Here is a 24,266-nt window from a genome sequence, read left to right as displayed (position 1 = left end):
CAGCAACAACAAAGTAGATAAACTGGAATTCATCAAAATTACAAACATTTTTTGCTGCAAAGGACACTAACAAGAACATGAAAAAAACTCACAACATGGAAAAATTATTTGCCAATCATGTATTTCATAAGGGAAGTGTAAATCATGTCTGATAAGGGAATTGTATAATGAATACTCACATCTCAATAACGAAAAGACAACCTAAATTTTAAAATGGGCCAAGGATCTGAATAGACAGTTCTCCAAAGGAAGTATACATGAAAAGATGCTCAGCGTCCTTAGCCATCAGGGAAACACAAATCAAAACCACAGGGGGATACCAATTCACATCTGCTGGACTAAAGACAGCGGCTGGTGTGCACAGGGAGAAAATGGAACCCTCATGCCCTGCTGGCTGCTGGGATTCCACTTGGAAAGCAGCCTGGCAGCTCCTCACAAGGTTAAGCACAGTAGTCACCTACGATCCAGCCATTCCACTCTTAGGTACAATGAAAACATATTGCCACACAAAAACTCGTACAGGAATGTCCTTGCAGCGTTATTCGTAATCGCTAAAAAATGGAACAACTCACATGTCATCAACAGATGAATGGATAAACAAAATTTGGCACAGCCATGCAGTGGAATATTATTTAGCCACACAAAGGAATAAAGTTCTGACGTAATCTGCAGCACAGACGCACCTTGAAAACGCTCACCGAAAGGAGCCCCCACAGAGACCACCTGGCGTGTGACCCCATTTCCATGAACTTCCAGCACCCGCGGGGTGGTGGTTCTATGTGTGGGGGTGCGGGAGAGGGAATGGGGGTAGCTACCGATGAGAACAGGGTTTCTTTTGGGGGTGGTGAACACAACTTCGTTAACATACTAAAAACTGGAACTGTACACCTTAAATTAGGTGAGTTTTATGGTATGCGAACTGCATCTTAAGCAATTATTTTAAAAATTTAAAAAGTTAGCTGAGCAGCCTGGCCAACATGGTGAAACACCATCTGTACTAAAAATACAAGAATTAGCCTGGTATGGTGGTAGGCGCCTGTAGTCCCAGCTACTCGGGAGGCTGAGGCAGGAGAATCCCTTGAACCCGGGAGGCAGAGGTTGCAGTGAGAGGAGATCGCGCCACTGCACTCCAGCCTGGGCGACAGAGCGAGACACTGTCTCAAAAAAAAAAAGAAAACCAAAACAAGGTGCGGTTTCCAAACTGCAGATACCCATTGGGAAACGTGAGTGATACGGTTTTGAAATCTCTGCTGCGTCTGTAATGGTAACACCGTCCTTGCAATGTGATAATGTCCCAATAATTTATCTTTATAAACATTTTAAAACCTTAACAAGCCCTTTCTCCGCCTTTGTTCCACGTGCGCCTCTTTGCCCCTCTCCCCCGGGCTCCTCCTCCCGGCTGGCCCTCCCCGCTGAAGTCACGGACGCACTCAGCTGGCCCCGGGGTCTGGGTGCGCCCGCCCTGCCCGCAGCCGGCAAGGGGCCCTGGGGGGTCGGCGGGGCGGGTCCGGGGGCGGCCGCGGTGACCTCGGGGCGCGTGCAGACCCCGCCCTCCGCGCCCGGCCACAGATTCCAGCCCACCTTGGCGACCTGCGGAGCCGGGGGCGGAGAGAGGAGGCGCAGGAGGACCCGCGACACAGCTCGGGATCCGCGCGCGCTGGGCCTCCGGTGCCGCTCGTGGGGTTCCGGAGGCCGGGACCCTGCCCGGGCGATGTGGACGCCGGGAGGACCCCCGGGGCCCGCGGGCTGGGACCGGCGTAGGTTGGGCGCGAGGTTGCGCGCGGCGTTCGCGGGGCTGCAGGAGCTGCAGGGGCTGCGCGCCACGCAGCAGGAGCGGGTACGGGGCGCCCTGGCCCTGCAGCCCCCGCCCGCGCCCGCGCCCGCGCCCGCCACGCCGTGCGGCCCCCACGGCCTCCACGGCCCCGAGCAGCAGCTGGAGGCGGCGCTGGCCGCCCTGCAGGAGCAGCTGGTAAGGACCGGGCGCCGGGACTCGGGGCTGCGAGGTGTGCGGGCCACAGGCGCTGCTCCTTCCTGGTGCCGGCCGCGACTGTGTGTTAGTGGGACGGGGGCGTCTGATGGATGGAGGGGTCGTCCTTTGGGATTTGATTGGAATGCAGTTCGGTCTCCAAGGAGGGGGACACGGAGGCCCCGCGCGCAGGTGCCTAGAGGTGAAGCGCACAGGTGAGGACCTTGAAAACTGCCCCGGGCTGCAGCCCGCGCTCCGCCCTGCGTGGATGCGGCCCACCCACGCCAGCATCCCGAAGCTGGCAGATTTGGGAGAGACACCCTGTTCGTTAGTTACAGCATTGTTCTGACCTGCAGGTACTGACTGGCGTTCCCCTGGCGGAGGTCGGCTCGGGATCCTGGCATCACTTCCCGGGGGGACCAGGTCCCCCCTGCTGTCTTGGGTTAGGGGCAACAGTGTCCACGTGGTAAAGCGCACCCCAACTTGTCCTCAGGAATGTGCTGATGTTTCTTAAGGTCGCGTCACTGTAATAAAGTATTGGGGGAAAGCATGTAACTGACAAAGGCCTCTTCAACTTTAAAATGTGACCTGACCTGTAAGGAGAGGCGTGTCCTCTGATCCAGAGGAGAGACTCTTCTGATTTCCCTGCCACGGGCCCTCTTCAGCACTCGCTGGGCGCTCTGAACCCCTCCTTTCACACAATGAAAGGAACTCCAGTCTTTACCCCTCTGCTTATTATGTTTTTGTATGATTTTGTTAAACTTAACTGGAAACAACTCACAGGCGTTTACGTAGTTGCTGTATTTTCTTAAAGACAAACTAAAAAGCCTGGAGAAAGATATCTGTTTACTTGTGTTACCTCTGTTACACTAAGTGAAATTTCTTTTACATTAGAAATTTAAGTCTGTCCTGTTAAAAGTCACTGCCTTTAAATGTTGCCCAGGTGAAGCTGCGGCATGACCGTCTGCCTCGCTCGCTCAGCCAGGTTGTTAACGTAGCAAACCCTTCTGGATTAAAGAATCAGGAAGTCCAGTGTCTGGGACGCCTCCCAAGATCCCCGTTATCTCCTGACCTTGTGGAAGACGGAGGTGGCAGACTGTGTGGGATTAACCTGGGCCCTCAACTCTGCCCCTGATGCCTCCTAAGAGGAAAGTAGCTGTGTACAGACTTTGTTTACTCACCCAGTGACCAAATCCTGGCCGTCTGTTTAGGTCGTTTGTGTGTTTGCACCATACACAATCGCAGCTTCTGTGTGACCTCAGCTCAGCACACGACAACCACAGATGTGTTACACACATGTGATGGGAAGGGAGGTGCTGCTGAGATGCTGTTGTGTGTTTGCACCCAGACAATCGCAGCTTCTGCGTGACCTCAGCTCAGCACACGACAACCACAGATGTGTTACACACATGTGATGGGAAGGGAGGTGCTGCTGAGATGCTGGCTTCAACTGTTCTGTCAAGGGGGTGAGAGTGCAGGTGATGATTAACTCGGCTTGAGAAATATACAAATCAAACTTGCAAGTGCTCAGCCTCTAATTACAAGTAGCCTTTTGGAAGAGAAGATCAAACAGGTTTTTTGTTTATTTTATTATTATTTTTTTAATGTGGGGACCAGAAGGAACATGCAGACTTTGTTTTGAAACTTTGTTCTCGGGATGGATTATGTGATCAAAAGAGAAGAATAATTGAATTTGTGTGACATCAGCCCAGGGCTTAACACTTTTACATTTTTCTTACAGGGAAAAGCATTAGGAGTGATAGCAGTTCTATAGTGTTGAATACAATGAAAAGCCTTGCTTGCTGGAACGGTTACACACTCCAGCAGCTCCCGGCTAACTCAGAGTCCCCTCCGCCCACCCTGGTGCCCACCTGGCCATTGGTCATCATTCAGGTGTGAAGGCGGGAAGAACATTTATCAGGCTCTGAGCAGCTTTAGCCTACAGGAATTCTCAGGTGAGAATGATTGTTAGCGTTTCCAGGGATTTAAGCAGTCAGGAAAATAGCACTCATCACTTCAAGGCTTTTCGCAATGTGCTGCACCTTTTCAATTGCTGTGCCACAAAACAGAGTGCAGTAGAGGATGCTTAGCAGGATTTTGTTGAATAAATAAATGAGTGACTTGTATTGCTGCAACAAAAGGGAAAATGATTTCAGAATTTGGGATCTCCCTGTTCTGGGTTTCTAAGGTGATGAGATCCCCGTGCCCTCCGACCCAAGTGGGTTTGCTGCTGCGTGGCCAATCCAGAGAGGGCTGACTCTGCATCCTCATGTGTGTCTGTGAGCAACTTGTCGTTCCCAAGAAGTGCCAGCCATTCCCATATTCATAAGGGTTAGGTTCCCCAACAAGCCCTAGATCGAAGGACTTCATCCACTCCCTGGAACTCAGGGCCCACAAGTAGACCAAAAACCGCATCCTTCACCAGTGGGCGCTCTCTCCACAAGGGGAGAGACACAGAAGGGCTCCGGGAGTCTGCAGTGAAATCTTATCCTGAAGAATTTCCCCGTCTTGACATTGCTGGTCATGACTTGTTCTGAAAGTGGCAGCTTGCGACAATCCCTTTTCCCTGGCAGCTTCCCACATTCCATGCTGCAGGAGCAAGCTGTACGTCTGATTCTGCCGCATCAACACGATGCCTGGCATTTTCCTTGGGCCGACTGTGCTTGCTTTGTGAGCACACGGGAACCAAAGGAGGCAGGGTGAGAACGTGCTCAAGGCCACACATTAGGGCCAGGCATCTCCAGAAACCTGCAAGGGGCTTCAGTGCTGCTTTTTATCCAGGAGTCCAGTCTGTGAACCAGGGACCCTTTTGCTGTTGTTTGATAGACCTCTTTTAAACTTAGGTAATAGTGTTTACCTCTTTCCAGAGTGGAGGGGATAGCTAGCCTTGGAATTCAGGCATAGAATGTTTCCTTTGTGCATTCTAGCTCTCAGGGATAGAAAGGAGGTGTTTAAGATCCCATCTCCATATCCTGAACAGTAAGGCATTTTTCATGTTTATCCTCCACATGTGCCATAAAGGTGTTGCGATGGCTGGACTGTTGACCTGCCCACGGAAAAGGCATAGCACGTGGAAATCAGGTCATTCTCTTGCGGTGCATAAAGAATGCATTTCAAAGAAAGGGATTAACCTATTTTTTTTTTAACAGCACCCCCGGAATAGAAATCCTCAAACTTTTGTTGTCTTAAGGAACTTGTGTGGTCCCTGGGAAGCTTGTTAAAATGCAGGTTCCCAGGCTTACCTGGTAGAGTCTCGAGAAATGACTGGGGCCTGGAGCCGGGGTCTGCAGGTGCCGGCTGATCCCACTGCCTGGAGGGGCTTGGTGTGAGCGCCTTTATACCAGGCCCTCCTGCCCCTTCCCCAGGCCCAGGGGTTTGGCATAGATGCCCCCAGAGCACACCGTGAGCAAGGCTGCCTGGAGTTAGGCTGAACGCTTGCAGGGGGCTGCCTGGAGTTAGCCTGAACACTTGCAGGGGGAAGTGGAGCATGGAGGCCATCCAGGGCTCGCTTGCTGCTGTGGACTGGGTCGGTCCAATCGTGGACATGCGTGGAGATCACTGTTCTGGGGCTGGCCTTGCAGTGGACTCTCCTCCTTCCGGGCCACATATATTTTGTGACTGTGAGCACAATGTCTGACCCTAAGAAAGAGTTAATGAAAAGCACAGTCATACAAACCCCAAGTTAGCGACAGCAGTCGGGGTTAGGGACGGTGGTCAGGGTTACAAGCATGGTGTAAATCCTGAATGGTGGAGTCCTGCAGACGTAGACAGGACCTGAGGACGTAATAAATAACCTGTGAGTGCCTGAGAGCTCTGTGCGTCCTGCAGCCCCTCGACCATTAATCAGAAACCAGCAACTGAAGGCCTGGCTGGCCAAACATTAATCACAAAGCAATTAACCCAGCACAGACATGGGGGCGGGAACGGGGCTGGGGAAGGAGGACAAAGCTGGCTGGGGTGTAGGGGCTCCCCTCCTTCAGAAGAAGGAGAGTGTGATTTGGAAGAGGACAGAGCACATAGATCCTTTTAAACATTGAGGTGTGGCCTCACGAAGGAACTTAATTTTCTGTCGGTACCATGGGTTTTGTTTTACGCCAGGAAAAAGAAAAATCCTGTGCTGTAAGGATCCACCCGGCCCCGTTGTTTGGATCCAGGCTTCCTCTTTGCATAGCTGGTGTGGGAGAGCCCACCTGCGTGTGCTGCTCAGGCTTGGCAGGTGGTGCTGTTCACTTGGATAGCGGTTTACCTGTGTAAAAATGTGCAGGGCAAGGAGCCAGTGTGTTTGCATGAAGCTGGGTGGTTCTGGAAGCATAACATTTTGATTAAATTCAGGATTGGTTTTTGTCATGTTCGCATTCACAGATAATATTATGGCTTCAGAGGCCGGGCATAGTGGCTCACGCCTGTAATCCCAGCACTTTGGGAGGCCGAGGCGGGCGGATCACGAGGTCAGGAGATCGAGACCATCCTGGCTAACACGGTGAAACCCCATCTCTACTAAAAATACAAAAACTTAGCCGGGTGTGGTGGCGGGCGCCTGTACCAGCTACTCGGGAGGCTGAGTCAAGAGAATGGCTTGAACCCGGGAGGTGGAGCTTGCAGTGAGCTGAGCTCGCGCCACTGTACTCCAGCCTGGGGATAGAGTGAGACTCTGTCTAAAAACAAAAATATTATGGCTTCAGATTCTGTCACTGTGCAAACTTTGGAGGTTGTTGGGAGCTCCCTGAGTTGGGTCCTGGAGGAGGAGGTCTGCTCCTGGCACAGAAGCTGTGTGCTGTGTGCTGGGTTGAGCCCGGCCTCCGTCCCCTCACCCGTGCTGATAGTAGGCACTTGCGTTTGGAAAATCTGAGAAGTCATTCTCTCATCAGAACAGGAAACCATTGCTACCTGCCTCTCTCTTGTAATGATTTCTTATATTGTGGAAATTACTGAAGTAATTCCCTGAGGCCCAGGTTATGGGGCTCAGGGGAACTCCTCATTTCCCACGTAAAATTTGAAATATAATTAATCATTTTCTTAAGAGAACCAACCACATAATTACATTCATTAATTATTTGCCTTAATCGTAGTTGTTCATCAAAACAAGAAATGTTTTAGAATGGAAAGAAAGACACACACACACGCACACATGTATACACACACACATGCTCATCATAAGCCCTTTAGAGTTGGGGAAGCTGAGGCCGGGAGAAGGCGCAGCCTGTCAGGGCAGGGCTGTGTTGGAAACTTCTAAATACACAGTCCCTTGGCCAGGCACATGCCTGTAATCCCAGCACACTGGGAGGCCAAAGAAGGCAGATCACTTAAGTCCAGGAGTTGGAGACCAGCCTGGGCAACATGGCAAGACCCTGTCTCTACAAAAAATACAAAAACTGGCAGGGCGTGGTGGTGCATGCCTCTAGTCCGAGAGACTTGGGAGGCTGAGGTGGGAGGATCACCTGAGCCTGGGGAGGTGGATGCTGCAGTGAGCCGTGATCGCACCACTGCACTCCAGCCTGCGCAACAGAGCAAGACCCTGTCTCCAAAACAAAACAAAAGATCCTGAAGGCCGATTTTCAAGCTGCATTTATTCCAGGTAAAGCTGACATTTTCCATGTTTTGCTGAGAACCTTCTCCCCTGGTAGCTCTGCCAAAGCCTGTAACGGTTCAAAATGTTACTTCTTCTACCAGAGAAGGAGAAGGGACTTATTAGTGAAGGGCAGCTTTTCTTTCTTTCCAAGGGACTTTCTTACCTTCTTGAAGAGTCAAAAGGTTTGTACTCCCCAGGCACCAGGGATCCGAAGGCGGCCGAGTGAAAGGACGCCACTGCAGCCAGGCATAAGATGCGTAAAGCGTTAGCACAGGAGAGTAAACCCTTACGCAGGCTGAAAAACGCAGCAAAATAGACGGTGCAGGTAGTTACAGTCTCCAAAAGGAAGTGTTGTTTTTGATCCTGATTTCACTCATAAGCTGTAGTATTCTGTATCCTTATAAAGAAATATAATTTGAAAAGTGAGGATAAGTAAAGCAGTCTGACCTGGAGAAAACCCGTATGTGTGTGTGTGTATGTGTGTGTATATGTGTGTGTATATATGTGTGTGTATCTGTGTGTGTATGTGTGTGTACGTGTGTGTATGTGTGTGTGTGTATATGTGTGTGTGTATGTGTGTACGTGTGTGTGCATGTGTGTGTATGTGTGTGTACGTGTGTGTGTGTATGTGTGGAGGGGGATGGGTGTCAGTAGACCTTTCTTTTTGTGACAGTGGAGCATGGAAATTGCTTCAGAGTGAGCAGAGGCAGCTGCCGGATTTAGAAGATGTATTTCATGTGGACTTTGGGAGTTGAAATTGCACTCACAATGCATGTTTCACCCCTTTGAGTCTTAAGTTTTGCTTTCCGTAGGTACCATAGTTGCCTTTCTCTTCTTTCCCTTCTCAGTCCCGGCTGAGACAGCAGGACATCGGCCTGAAGACCCACCTGGACCAGCTGGACCTGCAGATTAGCAAGCTGCAGCTGGATGTGGGCACAGCCTCAGGGGAGGCCCTGGACAGCGACAGCAGGCCCAGCTCAGGTACCAGGGCGCCCTGACCTCCCGGACACAGGGGCAGCCACGAAGCACAGGCAGAGGTGAAGCCTGTCCCACCAGCCCCTCTCGGGCTGAAATGCCATTCCAGGTCTCCCAGTGTCCGTGCAGGGAGGTGGCCGCTTCGTCAGGCTGATCTGAAAGTTAGGAGGCAACACTGAAGCCTTTCTCAGGGCATATATATTAATTGGCTACCTCGCTCTTATTTTTTTAATTTGCAAAAATCACATTGTTTTCTAAGTGACGTTATTAGACTCAGGAGGCCTGGGGCTGAAGCACCTCCCCAGATTGGGCTCCTCCTCAATTTGGCAGGCACCAGGGAAGAGAGAGAGAGAGAGAGAGACAGGGGCCAGAGGCCTGTAAAAGGGCTGAAATCCAGAGGAAGAGGCCACCCCTTAGGCAGGCATCGACCACCCAGGGCTAAAGGGACCACTTGCCAGGAAGAGGGAGGGTCAGGGCTGCAGAGTACGGGTGGAGCGGGCCCTGACCCACCCACTGACAGCTCCTGGGAAGAATCCTGAACATTCTCACCTGAGCCACTCTCTCCCAGGCCGGCCGTGTGGACGATGGCGCACAGCCTCCGGTAGCCTGAGCTCAGGGGCTCCCCAGGGCCCACCTGTGCCGTGACAAGCTCGGGAGGAGAGGGGTCCCTGGGCTCTTCTGGATGGGGGTCACTGACCCGCCTTGTCTGCTCTGTCCAGGCTTCTACGAGATGAGCGACGGTGGATCCTGCTCTCTGTCCACGTCCTGTGCCTCCGTCTGCAGTGACCACATCTCTCCCTCACTCGGCAGTTTGTTGCCTGTGGCCCAGGCCCACAAGGCCAGGCCCAGCATGGGGGACTGGAGGCCCCGGTCGGTTGATGAGACTACTGTGCCGGCGTGGAGACCCCAGGCTACCGAGGAGGGCGCCAGGCCCCCGGGCAGCGTGGAGGATGCAGGCCAGCCGTGGGGCACATTCTGGCCCAGGCCGGTGTCTACAGGTAAGAAACCGCCAGGGAAGGTGGGGGTCTCATCTCAGGCACAGGGGATGGTGGAGTGCAGTCCCCAGCTGCTGAGGGCAGAGCCGGGGACCCTACATGGAGTGCGCTCTCAGGCTCTAACGGACGCTGGAAGGCCTCCGTGGCCCATGTGGTGGTTTGGATGGAGGCAGGAATCAAACGCAGCCGTGTGCATCACCTCCAGCTCTTCTAACACACAGCACTTTTCCCTGTATTTAAAATGGACATCAGCAAGCTTAAAAAAGTCCTTCAAAAACCCTGGATCCACTGGTGTTTGGAGTGAGAGTGGGGTTGAAAGCGCTGGTGAGGAGAGAACCGGGCTCACGTCTGGATCCCACCCGCTGGCCCAGGAGGGGCTGTAGTTGTCTTCAGACTGTCTCCAAGGGCACAGATGTCATTTTTGGCCTCGTTTTACTTGTACAAGGCCTGGTTTAGTAATAACCATTCGGTCTTTTCTTACTGAGAAGCCCCGTGGTTTCCTCCAGGGCATCTTCAGGGACCAACTTCATGCCCCTGGCCTCCCTTGCGGCTCCAACCCACCGCTGCGGGGCCTCTCCAGCCTCCAAGCCCTCAGGGAAATGAGGGCGCTGAACTGGCGATTCTCACTGCCCATGCGCTCTCCTGCAAGGGCAAGGGTCAGAACAGGCTGAGGGGGCTGCGCTGCAGACGCAAATAGGGCCTCGCACCCTGTGTCTAAACGCAAACGGCCCCACGTGGTGTCTAGATGCAGACGGGCCCTGCGCCCTGTGTCTAAATGCAAATGGAACCCTGCGCCCTGTGTCTAAACGCATTCCCGTCTGCCCCACGCCCTGTGTCTAAACGCTGACCCCAGTGACTGTGAGTCGCCGTCTCCCGTGGGACCCAGGAGTTCCTCAAAGCAGTGAATGAGCAGCGTTTCCTTCCCGGCTGCCACGCATGAAATGAAATCAACAGTGCACTAAATCCTCTCCGTAGTTACGTGTTTGTTCATTTTTCTCGTTCCCAGGTGATCTTGACAGAGCCCTGCCGGCGGACACAGGGCTCCAGAAAGCCAGCACGGACGCCGAGCTCCTCCGGCTCCTCTGCCAGGGAGTGGACATCCCGCTGCACGTGCCAGACCCCAAGTATCGGCAGGACCTGGTGTCCCAGGGCGGCAGGGAGGTGTACCCGTACCCCAGCCCCCTGCACGCCGTGGCTCTACAGAGCCCCCTGTTTGTCCTGACTAAGGAAACCCCACAGAGAGGTGGCCCCTTGTCCCCTAGAGAGAGCCCCCTGGGCCCCGCAGGTCTGAACACCATCCAGACTGGGCCGGTCCTCGAGGCTGGCCCGGCCAGGGCCAGAGCCTATATCGACAGGCTGCTGCATCTGTGGGGCCGGGAGACCCCAGCAAAGGGTAGCGGGGGAGAACAGGGACCTCTAAGGCATGCAATATCCCCATTCCCACAGAGGCAGGGTGGCTGGAGTACAGACGGTGGAGGGCGACTGCTGGTCTTCACCGCAGGGAGGGAGGACGAGGGAGGGCCAGCTCAGAGCAGGGGTGCTGGCAGGGGCGGGCCCCAGCAGCAGGGATCCGTGCCCCTTGAGGGTCCCCAGCACCCTGGCAGCCTTCCAGAGGAGGGTTCCAAGCCCTTGAACAGTTGCGTCCTCGGGGAGACTATGGCGCGGCCCTCTCCCAGCTCGAAGGCCCAGCAGTCACCCTCAGCTCAGGATTATGGACGAGGCAACATCATATCCCCATCTAGGATGCTGAACAAGAGCCCCTCACCGGCCTCTGGGCACTTTGCCCACCCATCCTTTGCTGCCAGTCTGAAAATGGGTCCCCCCAAGAGCAAGGCTGAAAAAATCAAGAGAAGGCCCACGGACAAGGTGCTGAGGTTTGCAAGGCAACCACCGCTTCTACTGGACAGGCCTGAGGGAGCCCGTGCAGCCCCCCGGCCATCCCTGGAGTGGGACCCTGCCCACTGGCCCCCAGGGAGGGGCGGGCTCCAGAAGAGGCCAGCCCTGGCATGGGAGGCACCCGGGCGCTCCTGTTCCGAGTCCACCCTCTACCCCATGCCTGTCCTCGTCCCCCTGGCGGTGGCCCCGCAGGAGAGCCCCCGGACCTCAGCCCAAGCCCTGTTCCCCTTTGAGGCGTCACTGTTCACCTCAGTGGCCAGGAGGAAGCATCGCCGCTGGCAGTCCACTGTGGAGATCTCGGCCCAGACCCACCCGGCCGGCTGTCCTGAGTCTAACCTGGAGCCCCCCAGGCCCGTGGCCAGGAGAGCAGGTGGCCCACAGGCCCGGGGCCGGCCCTCGCTAGTCCGCCAGGACGCCCACACCAGGAGCGACTCAGAGCCCTCCAAGCACTCGGCCGAGTGTGACCCGCGGTTCCCGTCAGTCATCCCAGAGACCAGTGAAGGAGAGTCCAGCGACCACACCACCAACCGATTCGGAGACCATGAGTCCAGCAGCAGCGACGAGGAGGGCGGCACCCAGAGCAGGGACTGTGGCCCGGCACTGGGCTATGTGGCGGCCAGGCACGTGGAGCTGGCCTGGACCCAGGAGGTCCCGGTCAGCTCAGGGCCACTCCTGTCCCCCGTGCCCAAGCTGTGCCGTATTAAGGCCTCCAAGGCCCTGAAAAAGAAGATCCGCAGGTTCCAGCCGACGGCCCTGAAGGTCATGACCATGGTGTGAGGCGCAGTGACTGCGTCAGGAGAAGCCTGCTGCACACCGGGGCCCTTTCCACGCAGTGTCCCGTGCATGTCTGGGTGTCAGTGTCATCTTGCCAAGTCGCTTTATCTTCCGAGGCCACCGTTTAACAGGAGTCCCCGCAGATGGGCTCTGCCCTGTGGAGTACGGCCGTGAGTCCCCACCCCAGCAAAGACTTCCATGCAGAGCTCTGGTTTCAGATGCCAGCAGCCTCCCCGGCCGACCTAGCATCTCTTTTCAAGGTCTGCCCAGGATGCTGCTTCCCGGCAGGCGCCTCGTTTCCATGTTGTCATCCCCCCATGGCCTTCCCCTGCCCTCACTCCCCTCTGGCTGGGGGAAGCATTTCCCAATCCTTTGGCCATTCCTCCCCAAAAGCATTTTAAAGAGGCGGTTGCAGAACTCTGTGCTGGAAATTGAATTTGAGTTTAAACTCCACATTAAGCTGTCAGCATACACAAACACCCAAATTATGCCATGATCTCAAATAAAAGTTACTTTTTTCCCCCTCTTTTAACCTCTTCCTCCCTGATTCCTTGCGTGGCACATGGTAGGGGCACCATAATCCTCATGCCTGCCCTTCACAGAGCACGCGCCAGCTTTGGGTGGGGAAGGTGCCTTATAAGTGAGTAGAGACTAAACTCTGGTTTTAGTGTAAAAAGTAGGGCATAGGCCAGGCACGGTAGCTCACGCCTGTAATCCCAGCACTTTGGGAGGCCAAGGCGGCTGGATCACAAGGTCAGAAGATCAAGACCATCCTGGCCAACATGGTGAAACCCCGTCTCTGCTAAAAATACAAAAAAAAAAAAAAAAAAAAAATTAGCTGGGTTTGGTGGCACGCACCTGTAATCCCAGCTACTCGAGAGGCTGAGGCAGGAGAATTGTTTGAACCCGGGAGGCGGAGGCTGCAGTGAGCCGAGATTGCGCCACTGCACTCCAGCCTGGACAACAGAGCGAAACTCCCTCTCAAAAAAAAAAAAAAAGAAAGAAAAAAAGGGCATAAAAGTGTTTTGGGGGAAAAAAAAAATTTTTTTTTTTTGGTGTTTACTTTTCCAAAGAGAATTTTCCTCAATTTTTCAAGAAGAAAGATAGCAGTGTTTTCAGGTAAGCTGCCTGGTGAGGGCCACAGCATTTTCAATTCAGAAAGCAGCTTTCTCCTGAAAGATTAAAAGAATTTTACATGAAGGTGGAGAAGGCCGTTGAAGTCCCCTCGGACGTCCTGGGCCCCTCAGGGCTGATGCAGCTGGGCAAGATAGTTGGGAGGAAGCCAGTCAGAAAACCAGAGGAAGACGGGTAGATTTGGAAGGAGGCGTGAAATATTCCTCGAACAAGGAGTTGGTTTTGGATGCCTGTGAGGAACTTCACATCCCGAACAAAGCGTAGGTGAGGGGAGGCTGCTGCTGAGCTCCTGACAGTGAAGATGGTGGAGGCAGGGTCTGTTCTCTGTGCACACGACGAGAAAATGCAAGCATTTCCCAGGGGTCAGAGCAGATTCCAACACCCATTGAGCTCGTCTGTGTGCAATTTCACCTGCCCTTCCTGAAATCTGCTTCCTAACAGAAGGCCAGAATCTTCCTCAAGCTTTCTAAAAACCTGCATTGAAATTTAAAAGGATGATTCAAACCCACTCATGGATGGGGGTTTTATTGTAAAAGTTAATTCACAGGGTATTTTATAAAAATGGCCACATTTTTATAACGAAGTGTGGCTTCTCCAGGATCACTTAGCAGGTGAGGCTGTGACGACAGCCCTGTGGCCTGAGTCCCCGTCCTCATTAAGGACTGTGGGCCCAGCCTCAGTCCATGCGTTTCTTTGTAGCTGACCATGCTGAAGACACGGCTAGGAAGTTCTATTAAGTCATACATTCTGCTCATTCATTGGTGCTTTTCACAGGAGCTTTGAGTGCACTATCCAGAAAGTGCAAACTTCCCTTTCGTCCTCTGTGGTGACCTAGCTTGTATCACAGCTCTAGGGAGCTCAGACTCCCTGTTGCAGGCCAAGATCACAGGGAATCAGCCCAGAAGGGGAGTGAGTGCAGTGGGTCTGGGCTCCTCAGGGTTTTCTGACCGTGCCCGTCTTTTAGAAAGCTAGGCGTGGTTTCCTAAACATTCAGGTTCCAACCTGCAGCCTGGAGGGATGCATTCCAGCCGAGCGGATCCCGGCCTGCTCTGCACAGCCCTGCAAGCTGACCAGGAGAACCATGCAGACCCCAGACAAAATGCAGCCGTCGCATCGGGGGCAGGAAGGGTCCTCAGTGATCTGACAGTCCAAGTCAATCAATTAATCAATAGTTCTCCTTCCCTTGTCTCCCCATCCTCTCTCTCTTCCTCAGTAATGTGCTCTCTGGCTCTTGCTTTCTCTCTCTCTCCTTCTCTGATGCTCTCTCTTTCTCCCCCTTTTTACCTGTGGAGGCCCAAACATGCATTTCAGTTTGCCCGAGGCCCAAGGCCTTGCCAATGCTCTTCTACTCTCCAGTAGCTTTGGAGTAAAGAAGTAGAATTCTCACAGATTCCATGGGGGTCCTCGGAGGGTCCCCTGCCCTCCTGCCCCGTCTACCCGGCACCCTGACTCCTTGGCTGCGCTCAGTGTTCTGCGGGACCAGGCAGCCCAGGACAGGAGGACAGCTCTGGCTCCAGCTCCCATCCCGCCTTGCCCCCGTCATAGCCTGGCTGAGTCTGCTTCCTCCTTCATCGAAAGGAGCTGACAGCTCCTCAGGGTTTGGAAGGAGGCGTAAGCTGACAGTTTTAAAATGGGACCCACGTCTGCCTGTGCTCCCCACAGTAGGGGCAAGGGGTGAGTCGGCCCAGGTTGTGGCCTCCCTATAGTGTGCAGAGTTGGTGAGCCTCCCTGATCCCTCTGCAAACATCGCCCAGGCACCACCAGGAAAAGCGGGCAGATGCCACGTGCAGGCCCAGGGCAGATAGCAGCCTGGAGAAATGCTTTAAAACACAGAGCTAACTATTAGAACGCCAGTCATAAGAAGCCCGTTTTTGAGAGGGCTGACAACAGGGCGCTGATGGGCGTGGCAGAGTCTTAAGCACTGTGAATTCAGAGAACGGGGATATTGCAAGAAGGCCGGGTGGCCCAGGCAGGCGCGCAGAAAGAGGATGGATGGAGATGCCCTGTGGTGAACATTCGTCTCCTGAATGTCTTATGTTCTGTGCATATTTTTCCTCTAAACAGACATAATTGTAACCACTCACACTGAAGCAGAAACGAACCAGGAAGCCCACACTAAGGCAGAGCGTGGCCTGTCATATGAGGGTGTGATTGATTAGATGACGGGGGCAGGCTTCAAGTGCGTGGGAAGACAGAGGAGCTGTTTCCCTCTCTCTCAAGGGATTAAAAAGTAGACAATGTAGAATTTGACTTCCGGGGTCTTTGGAACTAACTTCTAGCACGTTTACAATAAACATACTTCAACATAAATAAAAATGACAGGATAAAGTTTCTCCTTCTCCTTTCTATCCTAAAATATCCTATCCTCTTCTACCCTAAAATAAAAGGATACAGAATTAAAGTTAAGCTAAAGTAAAAAATATGTCAGGAATTCTAAATTATAAGAATTTGTGAAAGATTTAATTATAATATCAGGGAAAATGTCCCAACCTACTTTAGCAAATCATACGTTATCACTGAAGAAAACAGCGTATCATTACTGATCAAATTCAGGAATATAAGTGGGCACCCTAGCAAAGTTTTCTCTCTACATCCTCTTGCTCCAGCTTGTAGAATAATTAAAGCCTGTCTTGGTCCATTTTGTGTTGCTGTAACAGAACTGGGTAATTGAAAAAGAAAAAGGGCTTATTTGGCTTATGATATGAGTGGCTGGAAAGTTCGAGACAGGCAGTGGCATCTGATAAGGCCTTTATGCTGCTTCTACCCATGGCAGAAAGCAGAAGGGGACTGGGTGTGTGTAAAGAGACACATGGTGAGAGAAGAAGCAAGAGAGAGAAGCTGAGGAAGCCATTCTTTTAAGCACCTGCTCTCTTGGGAACTAGGCCATTCCCCCAGAGCGAGAACTCACTTAGCTCTGAAGGACCGTGTTGGTCTATTCATGAGGGTTCTGCCCCCATGACCCAGAGACCTCCAGGCCCCGCCTCCCAATACCACCACATTGGGCATCAAATTTCAAATTTCGGCAGAGGTTTTGGTGGGGACAAACCACATGCAAACCATAGCAGAGCCCTCTTATGATAGAATCCGAGGTTCTGTACAGTTACTGGATCCTAAACAATAAATACATAAAGTCTGATGAAAAACGGTAGCGCATCTGGAATGGATTTAACGCAGTCCCACTTTACAGGTCAAGGATGTATTTAATATCTGCCAATAAATGAAAGATCAGTGAAAAAAGGGCAAAATTATTATATAATACAGATTTCATGTGGCTTTAATGTGATGGTGCCTAGTTTATAAATGGTTGATAAAAAATATATTTATTTTTAAAGATTAAAGTCCACAAGAATTTGTTGACTGTCTTTTTCAATCACTTGCATAGTTGGCCCTGCTAGGCTTTGAAATGCTGCTGTAAACTGGGCATGTTCAAACACCGAGGCCCTGAATCATGTCACATGGGCCCCGCCACTATCCAGCAGACACAGCCCTTTTCAGAGGGGGCTTGGCTGGTGAAAGCCATACACAGGGTGTGTTCTTTCATTCACTCAGTTACCAAATGTGCTGAGCTCACTGGGTGGCTGCCTGTGCAGTCAAGGTTGGGAAGTGCAGACAGAAAGGGGCTCCTCCCCTCCTCTCCGAGCACTGGGGTCCTCCCCTCCTCTCCCGAGCACTGGGGTCCTCCCTCCTCTCCCGAGCACTGGGGCTCCTCCCCTCCTCTCCCGAGCACTGGGCTCCTCCCCGAGCACTGGGGCTCCTCCCCTCCTCTCCGAGCACTGGGGCTCCTCCCCTCCTCTCCGAGCACTGGGGCTCCTTAAGGCAGACTTATCCCTCCCTCCTGCTGCAAACCCTTCCCTCACATAGCCATGGGCTCCTGAATCCCACTAAATAAAATCAAGCTATTGCATAGTTGAAATGTTTGCTGGTGCAACTATCCAAATTATTTTTACCTCAATTGAGTTAAATGCTGCTGCAGCTTTTATGGCCTGGAGTAGAAAATGCAATCACATCAAAAGGTGCCCTGGAAATGATAAAGAATTATGAAAACAGTCCTGTCTGAAAACAGGTTATGCATATAGCAAGAGCAGTGGTGGGTAAATGGTCCCAAAAATATGGCTAAGACTACAGGACCACAATTCAACATTCCTTACACATTTGGGGACAGCACTGCATTTGGAGGCCCAGCTGGAGCAGAATTTTAGCTCTCTGCTCGTGGAAGTAGAGCATGGCTGTAATACCACAGCTGCTGACTCAGCCCCGGCTGCCAACCGCTGGGAGACCAGACCCAGGAAAGGATAGACAAGCTGACTAATCAATAACCCAAGGACAGCAGAGTCCTACCTGACACTGGGCGTTCCTAAGGAGACGGAAAGCAGTGAACCTCTAAAAGCTTAGAGGTAAGCGGCGGTGAAGCTGGGCAGTGAGGGGCCGGATGGGGGTCTGGGAAGAGGCAGGCGGAGGGGGTGGGGAGAGGAAGACAGGCGAGTGGAGGGAAGAAGAGAGAGATGGTGCAGGAGCAATTCAGGGAGGAGAGCGGGCCCAGAGCCAGGAGTGAAGCTGGACAGTCACCAGGTGTGGACTTGTGGGTCATCCCATAGCTCCCAGTTCCACCTGGGACAAGGGGAACAGCCACTGCAGGCTTTGAAGTGTGGAATAAACAAAGGCCACTGGGTGTGGACAAACAAAGGTTGTTTATTCAGGGCTTGCTGCAGTGAGTGGGCTGGGCAGGCAGAGATGCTCACAACAGGGAAGCTTCCTGTGAACACACAGAGCCCCAGCTGTACGCTGTTGGAGGCCAGACTCTGGGGACACCAGAGCTCTAATGAGAAGCGGGCATCCTGGGGGCGTATCTCGCCTTCTCTGGTTGGTCCCAAGTTGGAAGCAGGGACAAAAATTAGGAAGCTGTCAGGACTGATCAAGTCTTGGCCCTCCGGAGCTGATTGTCACGGAAGTTACTGTTGAGCTTCCCGGGCTGTCACTAAAGACGGCAATCTGGCTCCCTGAAAGCCTGACCAGGCCACTGGCCTCCTGGGCTGTGTATTGCAGAAAAGGAGTTGGCTTTCTGGGCAGGTGTGGGTCAGAGTTCTGCTCTTAGATACGATCCAGCCTTGGACCCTTGTGTGTTCAGTTCCTCAGAAGCAGAGGTGTAAGGGGAGAATGTAATCACATTTGTGTTTTAGAAAGACCCGTTCTCTGGGAGGCTGAAGTTCCAGAGAAGGGGCCTGGCTCAGGGTCTGGGCGTGGGGACTCCATGCCTGGGAGAGAGAACCACGCAGGTGGCTGCCGCAGGAGACAATGCAGAACTCAGGGCTGCTCGGCCCCTGGAGACCCCGGCCGCTGGCCGCTGTCACAGGCAACAGCAACAATGGGCTCCAAGAGAACCGGAGACTCTTCCACGGCGTTGCTTCTCCATCGCCAGCAAGAAATGAGAGGTTTTGTTTTGTTTTGTTTTGCTTTGTTTTTTGAGACAGAGTCAATCTGTCCCCCAGGCTGCAGTGCAGTGGCACGATCTCGGCTCACTGCAACCTCTGCCTCCCAGGTTCAAGCGATTCTCCAGCCTCAGCCTCCCAAGTAGCTGGGATTACAGGCACCTGCCATCACGCCCGGCTAATTTTTTGTATTTTTAGTAGAGATGGGGTTTCACCATGTTGGCCAGGATGGTCCCAATCTCCTGATCTCGTAATCCACCTGCCTTGGCCTCCCAAAGTGCTGAGATTACAGGTGTGAGCCACCACACCCGGCCGAGAGTTCTTATTGAAATCAGAATATTCTTACAGAAATAATGCTCTAGTCAGTCTTTTAATTTCTATTTTTGAATTTTTAATTACATTTTATTTCTATTTTTCTTTCGGCTACAGTCTCCTAAGCAAGGGCAGGGCGCACAGCAGGACAGAACAGCAAATCAATGACTTTAGTTGCTAAACTAAAGCTTCATTCTCCTTAAGAATGACGCTCCTCCATCGCCACCCCTCACCCTACTTGAGGACTTATCTGGAATTTCAAATGTTTGTTCCTGCAATGCATCTTCCATCCTGGGTGACAGGAAGTGTCTGGTTCCGTGTCAAGGCCTCTCTGTGTCAGCACTGGAGAGAGAGAGCTTCCTTCCTCCTGTCCTGGACCCCTCCTGGAGGGACGCTCCCAAGGCTGAGATGACACAGTCATTTCCCACATGCTGCCCAGCACTGACCCACCCGTAGCACTTGTCCTGGTGCTGGGCTGCAGCAGCAGTGAGGGGGACCCCTTTGTGTGAGGGCTGCCCTGGCCATCGTTAGGAAAAGGCAATAGAGCCTCTGCAGTGTTTGAAGGCCCTCGGTGCCTCCAGCGCATTGGCCTTAGGAAAACACTCCTCACGGGGGGTCTCTGAGGTCTGCCCAGAAGACATTCTTTCAGCCCACTGGGTCCTGCAGCCAAAGTGCATGGTGTCCCCCGGCCCTGGAACGAGTCTCTGTGTGACCCTGAGGGTCCCTGTAGAAACAGCCACATGGCCCCTCCTTCACGGAGCCCGGCATTCCTTGTTGATTTTCGGCTTTCTTACCTGGCCTCCACTGTCAATCCTTGAGGTGGGCTGGTGCTCTAGGGACTTCCTGCAATGACGGGTTTGTGTTGGGTATAGAAAGAAGCTATTGTAGAACCGTCCGACGATGGAGCCTTCAGGGGCACGGCGGCCCCGGAGCACACGGCGGCATGCTGGAGAAGCTGGGCAGTGCCCAGGAGTTGGCATGTGGGGACTCGGTTCGCTGAGTTCGCTGAAAGCAAATCCGTGTTTTGCATGAGCAGCCTGTGTGTCTGCTGGCTCTAAACCTGCCTTGTTTTGCCCAGCTGTGGCCGGGATCTGTGAGTCCTCGGAAGGCATTTCACGTCACTCAGAGTCACAAAATTCAAGCAATGAGAAGAACAGTGCCTGGAGTCGAATACCATTTAAATTTTATTTATATTCATTTATTCACTGTCAAATATCCTTTTTATTTAACCAAATTTCAAACTGTTAGAAACAGTGGAGATTATGGAACCCAGAGTCAGGCAGATCCTTAGAGTTTGTCTTTATTTGCAACTGTGAGCACAGAACTCACGTATGTTCGTCTCAGAAAGATCACAGAAGCACAGGTGCTTAGGAGAGCTGACACCAAGCATGTGGAAGGAATTTAACTTCTTCATGTACTGGTACAACTGAAACAAATTATGCCTAAGCTGGGGAGACCTGCACCAGCTACTGGATTATCGAGGAAGATGAGGTAATAATATGAGACCCTATTTAATAGGAAGATTATTTTACATATAATTTTCCACAAATAATTTAGGGAAAATAGTAATGTATTAAAGGACTCTCAGGGACTTGTAGTTGAGAAAATGTTAACTATTTGGGTTAAGGGACATGTTCATTAACTCTGAGATTTATAGCATTGTTGTGAGTGGCTGGCATTTACTATCTACTATTTATTTTTAACAAGTATGTATGATTAATAATTAATATTTACAAAGTATTTCCACAAAAATCTTCTTCTGGTGCTCATGACAATCCTGTGAGGTAGATGTTGTGGGTATTTTATATCTACACTGTATTTTAAAGCTAAAAGAACTAAAGCCGAAATGAATAGTTGGCTTGCTCAGGGCACCCACCCAGCCAGCATGTGGAGGTGTCTGAAATTAACCTCAGGCCTCTGATTTCCAAAACCAATCTGTTGCCCAAGGTCCCAGCTCACAATTAGAGTGTAAGCCTCTTCGAACAGACCATAGTTTATGTGTGTATTCACATGTAATCTCCACAGTAGCTATGCTAGGGCCATTGCATGCACATGAAGGTACGTGAAGGAATGGATGGAATTCTCTTACATTAGGGAAGAAGCTAACCTCCAGCTGAATTTTGGTGCCAGCACGACACTTAGCATCCTTCTTGGCTGTTACAATAAACATAAGAGGGTGGCAGGAGAGGATGATATACCACCACTAATTACAGTCGGATCCCAAAGGTGTGTACTTGGCCTCTCTTTTCTATTGGTTCATTGCTGCTGATTCCAGGTGTCTGTCTTCCATGACCATCTCCTCACCGCTGTGGTTGGATCTGCTCTTTCCCTGATTCTGGGTGTCTGTCTTCCACGACCATCTCCTCACTGCTGTGGATGGATCTGCTCTTTCCCTGATTCCGGGTGTCTGTCTTCCACGACCATCTCCTCACTGCTGTGGATGGATCTGCTCTTTCCTGATTCCGGGTGTCTGTCTTCCATGACCATCTCCTCACCGCTGTGGATGGATCTGCTCTTTCCTGATTCCGGGTGTCTGTCTTCCACGACCATCTCCTCACTGCTGTGGATGGATCTGCTCTTTCCCTGATTCCGGGTGTCTGTCTTCCATGACCATCTTCTCACGCTGTGGATGGATCTGCTCTTTCCCTGATTCTGGGTGTCTGTCTTCCACGACCATCTTCTCACCTCTGTGGATGGATCTGCTCTTTCCTGATTCCGGGTGTCTGTCTCCATGACCATCTCCTCACCGCTGTGGTGGATCTGCTCTTTCCTGATTCCGGGTGTCTGTCTTCCATGACCATCTTCTCACCTCTGTGGATGGATCTGCTCTTTCCCTGATTCGGGTGTCTGTCTTCCATGACTATCTTCTCACCTCTGTGGATGGATCTGCTCTTTCCCTGATTCCGGGTGTCTGTCTTCCATGACCATCTTCTCACCTCTGTGGATGGATCTGCTCTTTCCTGATTCTGGGTGCCTGTCCTCCATAACCATCTTCTCACCGCTGTGGTTGGATCTGCTCCTTCCCACTGGCCTGTGCTGACTCCGGCTCTCTGGGCGTCATGTACGTGAGGTCTCCTCCTGGGGACACAGCTATTCTCTTTCACAGTTTATTTCTTCATCTTCCAGTGACAAATAAGTCAATTCTGCAGCTTTTGAATAAAGCTTGATAACGACTCTCAGCCAAATATCGCAGCTTTTCTTCTTCAATGCTGTCTTGGCCATTTGGGCTCTTTATACCTGTGTGTGAATCACAGGATCATCTTGTCAGGTGAAAAGCCTCTGTTGGGTTTTAATGGAATTGCATTTAAATTTATAGGTTGACTTGGGGGATTACGACTATCTCCATAACAAGTCTTCATGTCAGTTAACCTAGTTCTATTCTATGCACCTCAGTAAATTTTAAAATTTTTTTCTTAAAATTATGCCCATATTTGCTTACATGTATCCCTATATGCCTTTTCTGTATAATAAATAAAATTGGAATTTTAAGTTAGGTGCATGCACCTGTATGTATGTTACTGTGTTTATTTTGTATCCTGCAGCCTTATTAAACCCTCTCATTAGTTTTAGGAATTTGCCTGTGGGTTCTGTTGGATTTTCAGTGACTGCAGTCAAACCAGGCAGAGTGTCTGTTTGAACCCAGTAAATAACACTCCTCTTTCCTACCCAGGTTCTGAAGCAAAAGCAAAGTCAAAATTTAAGCAGCCAAAGGTTATATTATCAATTCTATTTGAGAAAATACTGGTATTATATCTGCAAAAAAGTGGGCTATCCAATATTAAGCCGTGAATTCACAGATCTGCCCACCTGATCCTCAGAAGATCCTGTTGGGATGAGGGCCTTGTCACTCAGCTGCCCACGTGGCTCAGGAGAACAGTTGGAGTGGCTCCCAACAGCAGAGGAGGAGGAAAGGGCAGGGCTGCTGCCAGGGCCCCGGCATAAGCTTAGGACTCAGCACCAAAGCGGAGATGCCGAGCCCCTCGTTCCACAAGCAGGACCCGGTGCTGTGAAAGGCACTTGAGTATAAAGCATCTTCCTTTCATGCCACGGTTTCTTCCTCAACTTGTCAGGATGTGTATTTGCTATTTAATGTCATTCCAAGTATAGAAAATTAAAAATTTTAAATTATGGGCATGAATTTTGTTGTTTGTCTTTATACTGCAGGCTAGTGTTATAAAATCTAAGTTGCATGCAGAATCGTTGAAGCAGCAGAATCACAGAATCGTTGAAGCTGCGGAATCGCAGAATCATTGACGCTGCATGGTGTGTTCTGTAGCTCGTACGCACATTTGCATTTTGTTCGTACCAGAGCTGTGCAATGCTCCAGGTGAACCCGATTTGCACGCTCCACCTACAGGCTGCACCTCCAGTTCACTGACAGGCAGGGAAGGATGCTCTTCTTTATATATATATATATAATTTTTATACTTTAAGTTCTAGGGTACACAGGAAGGGGAACATCACATACCGGGGCCTGTTGTGGGGGAGGGGGAGGGGTGAGGGATAGCACTGGGGAAGGACATTCTTAGCAGAGCCTTGCAATGCTCCAGGTGAACCCGACGTGCACGCTCCGCCCACAGGCTGCACCTCCAGCTCGCTGACAGGTAGGGAAGGATTAGGAGGGGAGGAGCGTGGCCGTCCTCTTCCCCTTTCCTCTGTGTCCTCACACCCTGCCCAAGTGAAATGGCAAGCATTCGGGGACAGATGTGACGGGGCTCCTGGCACTCATGTTTCTCAGGATGGCATTGCCTTCTCTCTGTGTTAGATGTAGGTTCTGGTTTGCGAGGAGAGTGTGGCCTCTGAGGCTGTCAGCTCCCGTTCTGCTCAATGGTAAACGCTGCATGCTCGCTGTGTGTGTGCTTCAGGTGTGGCTGCACAGCTGCCATCGCAGGTCTGTGCTCATGGGCATCGTGGGTGCTCTGTGGGGACGGGGAGGCAAGAAGCAGTAGCAGACGTGCGTGTTGGATGGACCTCCTCTACTCACAAGCAATCTCTGTCATCCCTGGGGACGTTACTTACAGAACACAAGTTCAAAGACAAAATTATCAAGAATTTCAAGACAGCAATGACAGAGCACTACACCAAGCTGGGGGCCGCATTGACTGACCAGTCACAGGCTGGAAGTCAGGTCCTGGCCACAGGCCCAGCTTCTTCTCCCGACATCCTCGGCCCCCCTCTGCCCCCTGAGTCACTCTGCTTTCCCCACAGTGAGCCGGTGG

The 24,266-nt window shown here is 51.9% G+C and overlaps 1 protein-coding gene across 2 annotated transcripts; it reads left to right on the top strand.

The window, feature by feature from the left end:
* Positions 1-1,461: 1,461 nt before the first annotated feature.
* Positions 1,462-23,850, top strand: DACT2 (dishevelled binding antagonist of beta catenin 2). 2 transcript variants are annotated; one of them, XM_030809979.1, is made up of 5 exons: positions 1,462-1,969; positions 8,384-8,516; positions 9,230-9,508; positions 23,357-23,428; positions 23,813-23,850. In XM_030809979.1, exons 1-5 carry the CDS (start codon positions 1,712-1,714, stop codon positions 23,848-23,850), a joined length of 780 nt encoding a protein of 259 aa, XP_030665839.1. In that variant the 5' UTR covers positions 1,462-1,711. The 2 variants fall into 2 exon arrangements, with proteins under 2 accessions (XP_030665839.1, XP_030665838.1); XM_030809978.1 differs by lacking the exons at positions 23,357-23,428; positions 23,813-23,850 and adding an exon at positions 10,512-12,707.
* Positions 23,851-24,266: the final 416 nt, after the last annotated feature.

This window comes from Nomascus leucogenys, chromosome 3 (genome assembly GCF_006542625.1).
Source record: "Nomascus leucogenys isolate Asia chromosome 3, Asia_NLE_v1, whole genome shotgun sequence".
NCBI lineage: Eukaryota > Metazoa > Chordata > Mammalia > Primates > Hylobatidae > Nomascus > Nomascus leucogenys.
Note: the sequence above shows the minus strand (reverse complement) of the source record. Positions and strands in the feature narration are given on the sequence as shown.